Below are 14,367 nucleotides of genomic sequence, written 5' to 3'. Positions count from 1 at the left end.
TGGTCACATTTTTAGCACCCTTCATTTTGAATGTAAAACATTTCAGGAGTCACTGATTTTGTCTGGACTACGCCCGCTGATTGGTTGTATCAACTTATATTTAACTTCATTTATTAGTAAGACGTTCCATTTGTGCCATTAACTTAACCACATTAGTCAGTCTAAATCCCCCTCCTCATGCCATCTCAGACCCATCCAAGTGTCTAGTGCTAATATCTATTCAGTACTCATGTTGCAAAACATGATTATCCACCAATTAGCTTCTCCCATCTTATGCATGTTTCTATCAGAAATACACTACTTAAGCAGACCAGATGGAGTCCTGTACAGGACACAACAATCTCTAACTACGCAGAGGAGCAATCAACAGGTACACAATATGCCAACCTTAAGTAATATTCTGTGCATAGGTAGCTCTCACTTGGCCAACATTTGCACAACTCACTTATTTTTCTACCACAGCAATCTCCTACATTGACCAATGCAAGTGCTGTATCACATGTATACAAGCATAGAAAACCGTATAGGGTCTCAGAATGACAAACAGTTGTGGTGGCTTTTCCATGCTGAACTCTTCTCCCCGCTACCCCCTTTAGAGGCATCAGGGACAGAATTTGCTACTTACTTGCACATGTCTGTCTGTGAGCAGAAAGGAAAGACATTTATCATTCACATTAATCTTGTCAGTCAAAATGACCCTTCCGTATGAGTACATCTGATTCCTTTTATTAGGACATATGTATACCAAATGCCTCTCGAGCCCATATATTCACTAGTAGCATATCTGTGCACTACCCCCTCTTATCTCCTTCCCTGATGTCACAACATCAGTCTATTCCTTCCTTTATAATGGGCCTTCTCACCTTGATGGCCTGACCAAAGAAGCCTTTACCCAGCACCTCTCCGTGCACAAGGTCGCAGGGCCGGAAGATCTGCTGGGAGCAGCTGCTAGAGGAGCGGAGAGACTCTGAGCGGCCAATGTCTCTGCTTGCTGCACTCTGCTCCTTTGGAGAGGATGGTCCCGGTGATTTACTGATACTGTTACTGCGCCTGAAGAAGGGAAGAGGGAAAAAAATAGGCATCAGGAAACATAAATCTCTGCACTCTGGCTAGTCACCTGATCACTTCCTCTGCCTTAACAAATTAATTTCAAGTTCTACAACCTTTGCCTTTTTGTTTCTCGATTGGTCTTCACCGCTTGTTCCTTTTACTTTCCACTCTCAACTTCCCTCAGACCTTCCAGGCAATCCTCTTGTTGCATACCTTCTTGTAGCTTTATCACCTACTCCTGCTGCCCCTTACTGCTACCGTTGTCCAACTTCTTGCCATATTGTTAACCAGCCTCTGCCTCCCTGACTACTCCACTTCCATAAGCGCCCATCTTCTTTGCCCCTTTGCTTGCCACATGTTCACCCCTTAACTTTCCTTTATCTTGCCCTTTACTCCTTTCTTTTCAACAGGATTAACTTCAGTTCAAGTTCTTTATTCTCATTACATTTTGTTCCTTTTCACTTCTCTCTCCCTTTTCATCACCCAGTCACTTCATTCAAAATCCCTTGCTTTGGCCCAACTTTCCTCTGACTCCTATTCCTATCCTATCTCCATCCCCTTATTGCCACCCCTCTCAAATTAATCTTCCTTCCTCCTGGACGTGATTTACTCCCTTTGAACATGGTCACTCCCTTCCTTCTTTAGTGTTCTCCATCTATTCTCCTCTATGACCTTTTACTCTGCCTCTTGCCCCTTCACCACCTGCCACGCCATGACTTATTTGTCCCCTTCGCCCAACATCACTATCCCTTACAATGAGCACAGGGAAGTATCTCACCCCCAGAAGCAGATTAAAGGAGTCTGAATTTTAAACACCACCACTAGAGTTGTGCCTAGTTCATGGACTTCCCTGTTATGTGAGAGCGAAAGGATTTTTAGAGGGAACGCCGCAAACAAAAAAAAAAAGTTTGTGCATTTTTTAGATGATATATTTTTTTTTTAAACAATTTTGTCTCCCACCAACTCCAATGCCCATGCCCTACATACAATGCTCCTTTTTAACCGATTCAACCCGCTAGTCTCTGTTACCATGCTTTCTCAAACAGTTCTTCACCACTGTGCCCTGTCCCTGGTCCTTACCGCACTCTGCTCTTCACTACACTCCTCTTACCCGTCACCTTCGACAGCAGAGAGTGTCTTTGCAGGCCCATGCAGTCTTATTGCCCTTGCTTGCCTTCCACTCTCACACCCTTACCTGTGCCGTTTTACCCACAGTCCTTCAAGCTGTATTACAATATGCTTGAAATAGGTATGTACCGGAGTGAACGTCGCCGCAGTGTGACATCATGCATATCTTTGCTACCCAGGCCTGAGATGATGGGTGAGGAAGGTCTCGACGAAGGCTGTGATGAAGACCGCAGCTCCACCTCTGGCTGAGCTCGGGTGCGCTGCTGGGACACAGGGTCATGTTCAACCAGCAGCTGCAGTTTCTGTCCAGCACGGTGAAGCAGATCTTGCACCTGAAGAAGGGAGCAGCAGAGATGAGAGCAACACTAGACCTGCTGAGCAGTGGAGGAGGGATGGTTGGAGTTACATTCATAGACCAGAGAAGAGACAAGGTAAGAGAAATGATGGAGGTAGGGCAGAAGATATCCTTGGAAGGGGGAAGAGATTATTGGGGTTGGGGTGGAAGGTTCCAGAGACGTGAAATGCAGGTGAGGGCAGTCTCAGGACTAAAAGTGTGAGGCAGGTTAGAGAAGAGCTGGGGGTTCCACATGAAGTGAACGAGGAGGCGAGATATGGCAAAAATGGGATTCAATAGAAGAGGAGGTGAGGGGAAGTTCTAGTCTGGACAAGCACAAGGGAATAGGCGAGACTGAGTAAACTTAGGTGGCAACACTGCTAGGAAATGGGCCTGTAAAAGAGAAGGGGCAGAAATAGCAATGCTAGGGAAGGGCTACAGTGACAGGATAAGAGGCAGATCACGTCTGGGAAAGGGCTGGAGGTGCTGGAAGTACTGGAGACATAGAAAAGAGGAAAAGTCAGCTCTAGCAGGAGTACTACTGAGGAACAGCAGAGCAGGAAAAATTTAAATGGGGAGAAATGCAGTAGGAGCTTAGAACTTAATCTTTCAGTAGTAGTTTTGTTTCTTGTGATAGTAAGGCTAATTCTTAGCCAAGTGGCAACAGCAGCTGGCCAACATAGTGTATTACGTGTCGGGTGCTTGTACTGATGCCGAGGACATCAAAAACAAGTTGATGGATGGAATGCTTGAATTAATTTCAGCCACTGGCAATCACTCAGGCCGCATCCCAATCCTTCATTTTTCATGTGGTGAAGTTGAGGGCAGTAAAAAAAGACTGGACAGAGCTTAAGATCACTTGCTGAAAAAGACAGTTTCAAAGTGCAGATGGGAGAGAGTGAGTGAGATTCCAGGTCAGAAAATGCTTCAATGCACCTGTCACAGCCCTGGTCATAGAGTGCTTCATAGCATTGATAAGAAAGCACTTTACAGCACTAGTGGGAAAGCCTTTCACAGCAAAAGTAAGAAAACACTTTAGCTTTGGATTCAGATCAGACAGCACTTTAGAACACAGTCTGGAGAAATCTAGAGGGCAAACAGAGCACTTCAGAGTATAGCGAGAACAAAGATTCAGAAGGAAATGCTGAAGAGTGTTTTAGAAGCTGTACAAGCTGGAGAGAGTTCTATGGACAGGCTGGGAAGACAAATACCTCTTCCACCGGCAGTGAGCGGACCGGTTCACCATTGATCTCCAGGATATTGTCCCCAGGGTGGATTGTGTTGCGAACATCAGGGTTGATCAGCATTCGGCTCACCCTAGCAGCAATGAATGATATGGTATGTGAAATAAGAGGCCTAAACTTCATCAATCACATTCTAAATCAGATGCAGCATAAAAGGATGTCCATTCTATTTGAAGCTGCATCAAGTTGCGAGTCCCTTGAAAATCTCTACACCCTGAGTTGTGCCTAGTTCAAGAAATGTCGGCAGGCATGCATGCCTCACAGAGTAAGTATGCACCACCTGTGTCTAGTCAGACCTGGGGAGCTCATGTCTACAGTGGGAATTCCAAACACAAAACACCCTTGAATGCAACACCATTTTCACACTAAATGTGAGAGTTCAGAGTCAGGGTACCATTTTGTATAGTCACTTTGCAGGTCTGCATGGAGCAAAGCTCCCAAATAAAGAGCCCATGCACAGCCTTGATGTCACTCCCTGTCTCATCTCCAGCACAGCTGAGCTCCCTATGTTAGCTGTACCCAGCCACACTGTCATCTTAGTCCATCACAAAAAGCTACAATCTCTAAACTTCACTTTAATGTCCTTCATTAACCTGTGGTCTCTGCATACATTCACTGCACTGGACACAGGCCAGTGATTTCAGTCTCCAAGCAGCTTTGCTCTTACTTCAGATCTTCTTCGAGGCAAATGGCATTTAATACGACAGTGGCCACCTTCTGCCTTGAAGGCAGAAGGGCACAAACAGTTGCATGACAATGCCTCTGGTTGCATAGAATGGTTTTCCTGCACCCATGAGGCTCTTTTAAAGGCTCATGGCTAGCTGCACATTCACAAGAGACACACAAAAGGAATTACCTATTTGTACCTCAGAACAGAGCAACAGGGCTAATGTTTATACAACAAATACATAATCTCTTTCTAAATTGAGAGTTCAAAGTTACCTTTTCACTTTCCTGGGGCTCAAATGATGCAAGGTAGACAGATTTGCAAATGTCAACCACAATACCCCCAACACCCCCTGCAAACAAATACAGCATCTCCCCTCTTACATTGCTCACAAAGCCACCAAAAATTCTCGACCCCTAAACAATCCATATACAGGGGCAGAAGTTTGCTAATTTCCAATGCTATTATGCTGCTGTTCTATGCTGCAGTCTGTGCTTGTGCCCACTCACCGTAACTACTCCGGAATTTCAGATCCTCGGTCGCCTTAGATGCTTCACACACTCAGGTCTCCTAAAACACCCAAAAATCTATTTGGAGGATCAAAGACCAGACTTTGGCTGTTCTGATCTGGCACATACACTGCACTGGAAGGTTACACTATAATATAGTATAATGCTGCTCCTACATTACATTGCTAGACATTGGGTTTGCGCATAGTGTAAAGTGATTTTAGCACCTTCTATGCTGAGGGTTGGCGGGGGCTGAAAAGGGTGCAACAGTGACTTAACATTGCTGGAAACCCCAGTCACTGCTCCTGCCCCCAAGAGAGTCCGAGGGGAGTGAGCAAGTGACTGGGTAAAGGGAGTGGGATCATAGAGGTGTTCTCTGCAAATCTCCGGCATTCCTCAAGATTCCCAGACAAGCCCACTGCCTGACCGTATAACAGCATAGTTTACACTGCAGGTTTATACTGGAGTACCGCAGTACTTCTGCACTTCACTAAAGCTCCTTCAATTATGTGACCAAGGGAGGAATCCGCATGGGGAGTATCTGAAGGAACACTTTAAATTTCCTACTTTGCTCTGTATCTGAAGTGCTGGAGGTGGCGGTTCGCAGCTTTCAGTCTGGAGGAGAAGGTAAGCAAAACTTGTGTTCTAATCTCTTTCTTATAAGGGCACCCAGTCTGAGGTCTACTAAATGACCGCTGCTCACAAAATGAGGCTTCAAGCACTGAACAGAATTCAAAATGGAGTAAAGCTGACAGATTGCTATTAAACCAGGTTGCTCAAAGAAGACCAAATCGACAGACTGGCAACTAAAGCAAGGGATATTAAAATAAAAGACATCTTTGATCTGGATGTAACTGCACCTTTCTACTGTCTGAATATTTAAAACTCAATCAAACCCACTAGAATAAAAGCTTAGCTCAGGAGAGAATGGCTAAACATCATTGACTATTAACTATAAAAGCTGGGAGTGTCAGAATGACATAAAAAAAAAACTAAAAACAGATTTGACTGAACTCATTGTGAAGGCTTTAGAATGCAAACATGTCATCAAACATCACCAGAAAAGGTAGGGAAACTACAATCTAGATCACAGATTAGAAATCATGTCCCCTAGTGGGGTCAGTGAACTACTTCCCGGGGTGTGAGCGGTAATAAAGGAAGCAAGCAGCAACCTAGCGGAATGACCAGAGACGCAGCAGCAGACAGTATCAGACTGCTACATACTACAGACCTCTCTGAGGCCCAGTATAACTAAAAAAACAACAGACGGTCAGTGGAAATCGGGGCTTCAAAACCACAGGAAAGCATTGAGCCAATAATTCTGGTCAATCCAATCATGAAATAGCACAGATTAATCATCAAGCTGCGCTCCAAGTGATGAAATGACTCGAATCAATTTATGGCAGAAAAGATTATCTACGTAGTGCAAACAGAGCAAACTGAATACGCCCAGACGGGTTATGGGACTCCAGCTATTTTCTAGATGAAATGAAAATAATCAAAGAATTAGATAAAATCATGAAAACACAATAGTCAAGTCCCTTGCAAGACCTACATGTTAGCATCCAATCCACTATATCTAAAGCAAACAACCCAGGTGGGAATAAGGACAATATGGCCCCTGTACTCCTGATATTGGAAGATATGGGTGCTATCAGCAAAACTCTTGGAACCACTCATTGAACAAACAACTCTGATCAAGGACCAAACTATACTACTGAATAATACTACACAGGTAATGAAAATTAACAAAAATAGAGCATACACAAAATCTACAGCAGATTCTGAAATCAGCATAACCAAACGTCAATCCTTTCTTCAAATAGATTATTTTAGAGCTCAACTGCAATTACTTTCTGTTAAAATACTGGCTTCAATAGTAAATCCATAAAAGAATGAACCAAGTACTAACATGATTAGTACACCCAAAAGGCTGAAAGCAGCAGACAAAAAGAAAGATCGAGACCAGAGGCAGTCAAACCAAGATATGACTTCTTCAAGACCATTAGGAAATAACCAAATTAACATCAATAATTACCCTGCTAACAAAATTAGAGCTAAAGACATAATTAATACCAGCATTTAATGCAAGGAATAAGAAAATAACCAGCTGTCAATCCTCCAATCACTTAATAAATATTATTTCAGAAATTGACAAGGAAGGGGAATTTTAAGGGTATAAAAGCAAAATGAGATTTAAAAAAATAGGGGGAATTAAACAAGTACACAAAATAAAAATATGCTTCACGAAAGCCTAACTCCAGCATCCATGCAACGGTTTCCAATTTTTCAAGGGAAAAAAACCCCCAAAATTCATAAATTGTGTGTTGTGATAATTCAGGCAACCAACAACTACTGTTACACATCATTAAAAACAGTGGAACAGAGGGAAAAACAGTTGAACCTGAGGAACGTGGTAAAGAGATACTACATTGGAGACGAGGAATCTTAACAAAAGTTGGGAGCAACATCAATGCTGGATCTAATGAACTCTCATCCACACCAGAGAACGCAATAGCAAACAACTTCTTATAATGAATTGCGGGGGTATTACTGCTATAACTAAACATCCACAGACTAACGCAGATGAACGCCATCGCTGGTCAAGACAATAATATAACTCAAATGCCAGGCACCAAACTCACTCTTACTGATGAAAAGGAGAAGAAGAAAACAATGAAAATACAATTACAGCTAACACTAATGAAATAAACCACTATCAGCTGAGATACAATCTCACAGTTACAATCATAAAGGAAACAAATACAGATATAAGAGACCACGAAATTCAAATGTTGCCTCATTAACTCATACAATGTGGGACTCTAATTACTGGTCAAAAAAAAGTCCTGACCAAAGAATTTCGAGTTGGCCAACTGGAGAATTAAAATAAATCTATTTGAACCAAATAAATACCGCATAATCCTACGTAAAATAAAGAAAACCTTCAATACAAGAAACTTGTACGGACTTAAACTACATCACAGGTCCGAAAACTCTGGAAACAAATGAAGTAATCAACTTAGAAATAAAAATAATCAACGACCCCTCAAGAAAAAAAAAAAACACTAGCTTCAAAACCAACATGCATTACGTTTGAAGTGCTCAGGGGACATCTCAGACTCCCTCCCTTCCTCTCATCCCTCACCAAAGTACTGATTGCTTTGTGAGAGGTGTAGCTGAAAAGGAAGGTATCCCTGCCCAGTGGATCCCTGCTTGAAGATCGCCACAGGACAGTGATCCCCAAGCAGAGATTCATCAACTCGGCACCAGGGATATGGGAGAAGAGGTCCCTTAGGCAACGGCTTATATCTCCCGCCCACAAAAATGTCCGTCTTTCTGTTCCCCCTCGGGGAAGGATGGAGGCAGCCCCCCCCCCCCAAATCAGCCCCAAAAAGGGCAGAGAGTCCACTAGACACTAAGAAAAAAAATCTATGAGTGGGGGCTGCCCACCATGGTCATGGTGTTGCCCTCCACCAGATTTTCTGCCCTCCTTGGGGCAGGATGGATAGAGACACTTACCCCTAATCTGCAGAAAGCCCACAATGCACCAGGGAAAAATATTTGAACCAAACATGGGGATGAAAGATGCCTACAATGGGCACAGCCATTCCTCCACCCCAAAAAGGGTAAAATCATCTTTCAACCTCTCTCCTCCCCTGCCCCCCTCCCCCAAGAGGCAGATAGGGGCAATTACCACCAAATTCTCTAACTAGGGTGGCAGAAAGCCTACTAAACACCGGTGACTGTATTTATGCATTACTTTTTTGAGAGGTGGTAGGGAGAGGCCTACTGGGCATGAGCCCATGCTCTGTCCCCTACCGTGGGGCCCAACAGACTTTCTGCCATCCTGAGAGGTGGATATGGGTACCCTAATTTGCCCCCCCCCCCCACCCAATGCCCACTAGACATGAGGCACAGTTTTTTCTTTTTTGTGGAGTGGGGGGAATCGAGACACCTTGGGCGTTGGCCTCCACTCCCTCAAATACCTGGACACAATAGAATTTCAGCTCCTCCCACCCTTATCCTGCACCCCTCCCCAATAGACACCAAGGATTACAAAATAGTGCTAAAACAAACGCAAGGATGGGGCATCGAGCTACAGCCGCACCCCAATCGGGGCATAGTGTCTTTCTGTCCCCCTGGGGCAGCTAGGAGGTTTGTCACAACCTGCCTCCAAAGGGGAAGAAAGGTACATGCTAAGGATTTTACAATTGGGGCAAAAGAAAGGGGTGCAGGCATTGCACTCTGACATTAGGCCATAATCCCACCCCAAAAGGGACAAACCAGTACTTTGGACTCCCCAAAGGGCAGAGTGGGGGTCTGCCCCCAATATGCCACCGAGAGGCAGAAAGTTCACTGGATGGCAGGACTTTTTGTAAAAAAATAAAAAATAAAAAATAAAAAAAGTTTAAAAAATGGGGTAGGTCTGGCCCATCATAACATTAAGCACCAAACTCAGCCCTAAAGCTTCAACAGTTTTTCTGCTTCCCTGCGGACAAAACCATCCCATTCCAACAGCAAGCTAGAAGACATCTGATTTTTGGTGTGAGAAAGTAGCCTCTTTCTAGCCTTGTTACCCCCACTTTTGGCCTGTTTGTGAGTATATGTCAGGGTGTTTTCACTGTCTCACTGGGATCCTGCTAGCCAGGGCCCAGTGCTCATAGTGAAAACCCTATGTTTTCAGTATGTTTGTTATGTGTCACTGGGACCCTGATAGTCAGGACCCCAGTGCTCATAAGTTTGTGACCTATATGAATGTGTTCCCTGTGTGATGCCCAACTGTCTCCCTGAGGCTCTGCTAACCAGGACCTCAGTGGTTATGCTCTCTCTTTCCAAATTGTCACTAACAGGCTAGTGACCAATTTCACCCATTTACATTGGCATACTGGAACGCCCTTATAATTCCCTAGTATATGGTACTGAGGTACCCAGGGTATTGGGGTTCCAGGAGATCCCTATGGGCTGCAGCATTTCTTTTGCCACCCATAGGGAGCTCTGACAATTCTTACACAGGCCTGCCCCTTGCAGCCTGAGTGAAATAACGTCCACGTTATTTCACAGCCATTTACCACTGCACTTAAGTAACTTATAAGTCACCTATGTCTAACCTTTACCTGGTAAAGGTTGGGTGCTAAGTTACTTAGTGTGTGGGCACCCTGGCACTAGCCAAGGCGCTCCCACCTTGTCCAGGGCAAATTCCCCGGACTTTGTGAGTGCGGGGACACCATTACACGCGTGCACTATACATATGTCACGACATATGTATAGCGTCACAATGGTAACTCCGAACATGGCCATGTAACATGTCAAAGATCATGGAATTGTCACCCCAATGCCATTTTGGCATTGGGGAGACAATTCCATGATCCCCCGAGTCTCTAGCTCAGACCCGGGTACTGCCAAACTACCTTTCCCGGGGTTTCACTGCAGCTGCTGCTGCTGCCAACCCCTCAGACAGGTTCCTGCCCTCCTGGGGTCCAGCCAGGCTTGGCCCAGGAAGGCAGAACAAAGGACTTCCTCAGAGAGAGGGTTTTACACCCTCTCCCTTTGGAAAAAGGTGTCAGGGCTGGGGAGGAGTAGCCTCCCCCAGCCTCTGGAAATGCTTTGATGGGCACAGATGGTGCCCATCTCTGCATAAGCCAGTCTACACCGGTTCAGGGATCCCTCAGCCCTGCTCTGGCGCGAAACCGGACAAAGGAAAGGGGAGTGACCACTCCCCTGACCTGCACCTCCTCTGGGAGGTGCCCAGAGCTCCTCCAGTGTGCTCCAGACCTCTGCCATCTTGGAAACAGAGGTGCTGCTGGCACATTGGACTGCTCCGAGTGGCCAGTGCCAGCAGGTGACGTCAGAGACTCCTTCTGATAGGCTCCTTCAGGTGTTGCTAGCCTATCCTCTCTCCTAAGTAGCCAAACCTCCTTTTCTTGCTATTTAGGGTCTCTGCTTTGGGGAATTCCTTAGATAATGAATGCAAGAGCTCATCAGAGTTCCTCTGCATCTCTCTCTTCACCTTCTGCCAAGGAATCGACTGCTGACCGCGCTGGAAGCCTGCAAAACTGCAACAAAGTAGCAAAGACGACTACTGTGACCTTGTAACGCTGATCCTGCCGCCTTCTCGACTGTTTTCCTGGTGGTGCATGCTGTGGGGGTAGTCTGCCTCCTCTCTGCACTAGAAGCTCCGAAGAAATCTCCCGTGGGTCGACGGAATCTTCCCCATTCAACCGTAGGCACCAAAGAACTGCATCACCAGTCTTCTGGGTCTCCTCTCAGCACGACGAGCGAGGTCCCTTGAACTCAGCAACTCTGTCCAAGTGACTCCCACAGTCCAGTGACTCTTCAGTCCAAGTTTGGTGGAGGTAAGTCCTTGCCTCCCCACGCTAGACTGCATTGCTGGGAAACGCGTGTTTTGCAGCTACTCCGGCTCCTGTGCACTCTTCCAGGATTTCCTTTGTGCACAGCCAAGCCTGGGTCCCCGGCACTCTAACCTGCAGTGCACGACCTCCTGAGTTGTCCTCTGGCGTCGTGGGACCCTCTTTTGTGACTTCGGGTGAGCTCCGGTTCACTACACTTCGTAGTGCCTGTTCCGGCACTTCTGCGGGTGCTGCTTGCTTCTGAGTGGGCTCCTTGTCTTGCTGGGCGCCCCCCTCTGTCTCCTCACACAATTGGCGGCATCCTGGTCCCTCCTGGGCCCCAGCAGCATCCAAAAACCCTAACCGCAACCTTTGCAGCTAGCAAGGCTTGTTTGCGGTCTTTCTGCACAGAAACACCTCTGCACGACTCTTCACGACGTGGGACATCCATCCTCCAAAGGGGAAGTTTCTAGCCCTTGTCGTTCTTGCAGAATCCACAGCTTCTACCATCCGGTGGCAGCTTCTTTGCATCCACAGCTGGCATTTCCTGGGCATCTGCCCACTCCCGACTTGATCGTGACTTTTGGACTTGGTCCCCTTGTTCCACAGGTACTCTCGTCAGGAAATCCATCGTTGTTGCATTGCTGGTGTTGGTCTTCCTTGCAGAATTCCCCTATCACGACTTCTGTGCTCTTTGGGGAACTTAGGTGCACTTTGCACCCACTTTTCAGGGTCTTGGGGTGGGCTATTTTTCTAACCCTCACTGTTTTCTTACAGTCCCAGCGACCCTCTACAAGGTCACATAGGTTTGGGATCCATTTGTGGTTCGCATTCCACTTCTAGAGTATATGGTTTGTGTTGCCCCTAACCCTATGTGCCCCCATTGCATTCTATTGTGACTATACATTGTTTGCACTGTTTTCTATTGCTATTACTGCATATTTTGGTATTGTGTACATATATCTTGTGTATATTTGCTATCCTCATACTGAGGGTACTCACTGAGATACTTTGGCATATTGTCATAAAAGGAAAATGTCACTTACCCAGTGTACATCTGTTCGTGGCATTAGTCGCTGCAGATTCACATGCTGTGCATAGTCCGCCGTCTGGTGTTGGGTCGGAGTGTTACAAGTTGTTTTTCTTCGAAGAAGTCTTTTCGAGTCACGAGACCGAGGGACTCCTCCCACTTCGGTTCCATTGCGCATGGGCGTCGACTCCATCTTAGATTGTTTTCCCCGCAGAGGGTGAGGTAGGAGTTGTGTATGCTAATAATAGTGCCCATGCAATGGAATAAATACGTATGTACAAAATGAAGGTTTAATGTAATATATTTACAAATGTACAAATGTTCAAGATCTACTTCTAAACGGCTATAGGCTCCCGGGGAGGAGGATGGGCGCATGTGAATCTGCAGCGACTAATGCCACGAACTGGGTAAGTGACATTTTCCGTTCGGTGGCATGTGTAGCTGCAGATACACATGCTGTGCATAGACTAGTAAGCAGTTATCTCCCCAAAAGCGGTGGTTCAGCCTGTAGGAGTGGAAGTAGTTTGAAATAAAGTTCTTAGTACGGCTTGACCTACTGTGGCCTGTTGTGCAGATAACACATCTACACAGTAGTGTTTAGTAAATGTATGAGGCGTAGACCATGTTGCTGCCTTACATATTTCGGTCATTGGAATATTTCCTAGAAAGGCCATAGTAGCACCTTTCTTTCTGGTTGAGTGTGCCTTTGGTGTAATAGGCAGTTCTCTCTTTGCTTTAAGATAGCAGGTTTGGATGCACTTTACTATCCATCTGGCGATACCTTGTTTTGAAATTGGATTTCCTGTATGAGGTTTTTGGAAGGCAATAAATAGTTGTTTTGTCTTCCTAATTTCTTTTGTCCTGTCAATGTAGTACATTAGCGCTCTTTTGATGTCTAATGTATGTAGTGCTCTTTCAGCTATTGAATCTGGCTGTGGGAAGAACACTGGTAATTCCACTGTTTGGTTTAAGTGGAACGGTGAGATAACCTTTGGTAAGAATTTTGGATTTGTTCTTAGAACGACCTTATTTTTGTGTATTTGAATAAATGGTTCTTGTATGGTAAACGCCTGTATTTCACTTACTCTTCTTAGAGATGTGATGGCAATGAGAAATGCAACTTTCCACGTTAAGTATTGCATTTCACAAGAATGCATGGGTTCGAAAGGTGGACCCATGACCCTTGTCAAGACAATGTTGAGGTTCCATGACGGAACAGGTGGTGTCCTTGGTGGTATAATTCTCTTTAGGCCCTCCATAAACGCTTTAATGACAGGTATTCTAAATAGGGAAGTTGAATGAGTAATCTGCAGGTAAGCAGATATTGCTGCGAGATGTATTTTTATGGAAGAGAAAGCTAGATTTGATTTTTGTAAATGTAGTAAATATCCTACTACATCTTTTGGAGATGCATGCAATGGTTGGACTTGATTATTATGGCAGTAACAAACAAATCTTTTCCATTTACTTGCATAGCAGTGTCTAGTTGATGGTCTTCTAGCTTGTTTTATGACCTCCATACACTCTTGTGTGAGGTTTAAGTGTCCAAATTCTAGGATTTCAGGAGCCAAATTGCTAGATTCAGCGATGCTGGGTTTGGATGCCTGATCTGTTTGTGTTGTGTTAACAGATCTGGCCTGTTGGGTAGTTTGACATGAGGTACTACTGACAGGTCTAGTAGTGTGGTATACCAAGGTTGTCTTGCCCATGTTGGTGCGATTAGTATGAGTTTGAGTTTGTTTTGACTCAATCTGTTTACTAGATATGGAAGGAGAGGGAGAGGGGGAAAAGCGTACGCAAATATCCCTGACCAGTTCATCCATAGCGCATTGCCTTGAGATTGCCGGTGTGGGTACCTGGATGCGAAGTTTTGGCATTTTGCGTTTTCTTTTGTTGCAAATAGATCTATTTGAGGTGTTCCCCAAATTTGGAAGTAAGTGTTCCGGATTTTGGGAGTGAATTTCCCATTCGTGGACCTGTTGGTGATCCCGAGAGAGATTGTCTGCTGGCTGGTTCTGGATCCCTGGAATAAACTGTGCTATTAGGCGAATGTGG

At 45.2% G+C, this 14,367-nt stretch overlaps 1 protein-coding gene across 2 annotated transcripts in view; it reads right to left on the bottom strand.

Moving 5' to 3' along the window:
- The window catches only part of LIMK2 (LIM domain kinase 2), a 249,863-nt gene that overhangs the window by 106,918 nt on the left and 128,578 nt on the right, over positions 1-14,367 (bottom strand). For both annotated transcript variants that reach the window (XM_069215065.1, XM_069215066.1), the window contains 3 exons: positions 3,724-3,829; positions 2,308-2,510; positions 864-1,050 (listed from right to left, as the gene is read on the bottom strand). In XM_069215065.1, the coding sequence (XP_069071166.1) occupies positions 864-1,050; positions 2,308-2,510; positions 3,724-3,829 (496 nt within the window). The remainder of the gene's footprint in view (positions 1-863; positions 1,051-2,307; positions 2,511-3,723; positions 3,830-14,367) is intronic.

The sequence above is a fragment of the Pleurodeles waltl genome, chromosome 11 (genome assembly GCF_031143425.1).
Source record: "Pleurodeles waltl isolate 20211129_DDA chromosome 11, aPleWal1.hap1.20221129, whole genome shotgun sequence".
Taxonomy (NCBI): domain Eukaryota; kingdom Metazoa; phylum Chordata; class Amphibia; order Caudata; family Salamandridae; genus Pleurodeles; species Pleurodeles waltl.
The sequence above is the reverse complement of the archived record's forward strand: the minus strand, read 5'-3'. Positions and strand labels throughout refer to the sequence as shown.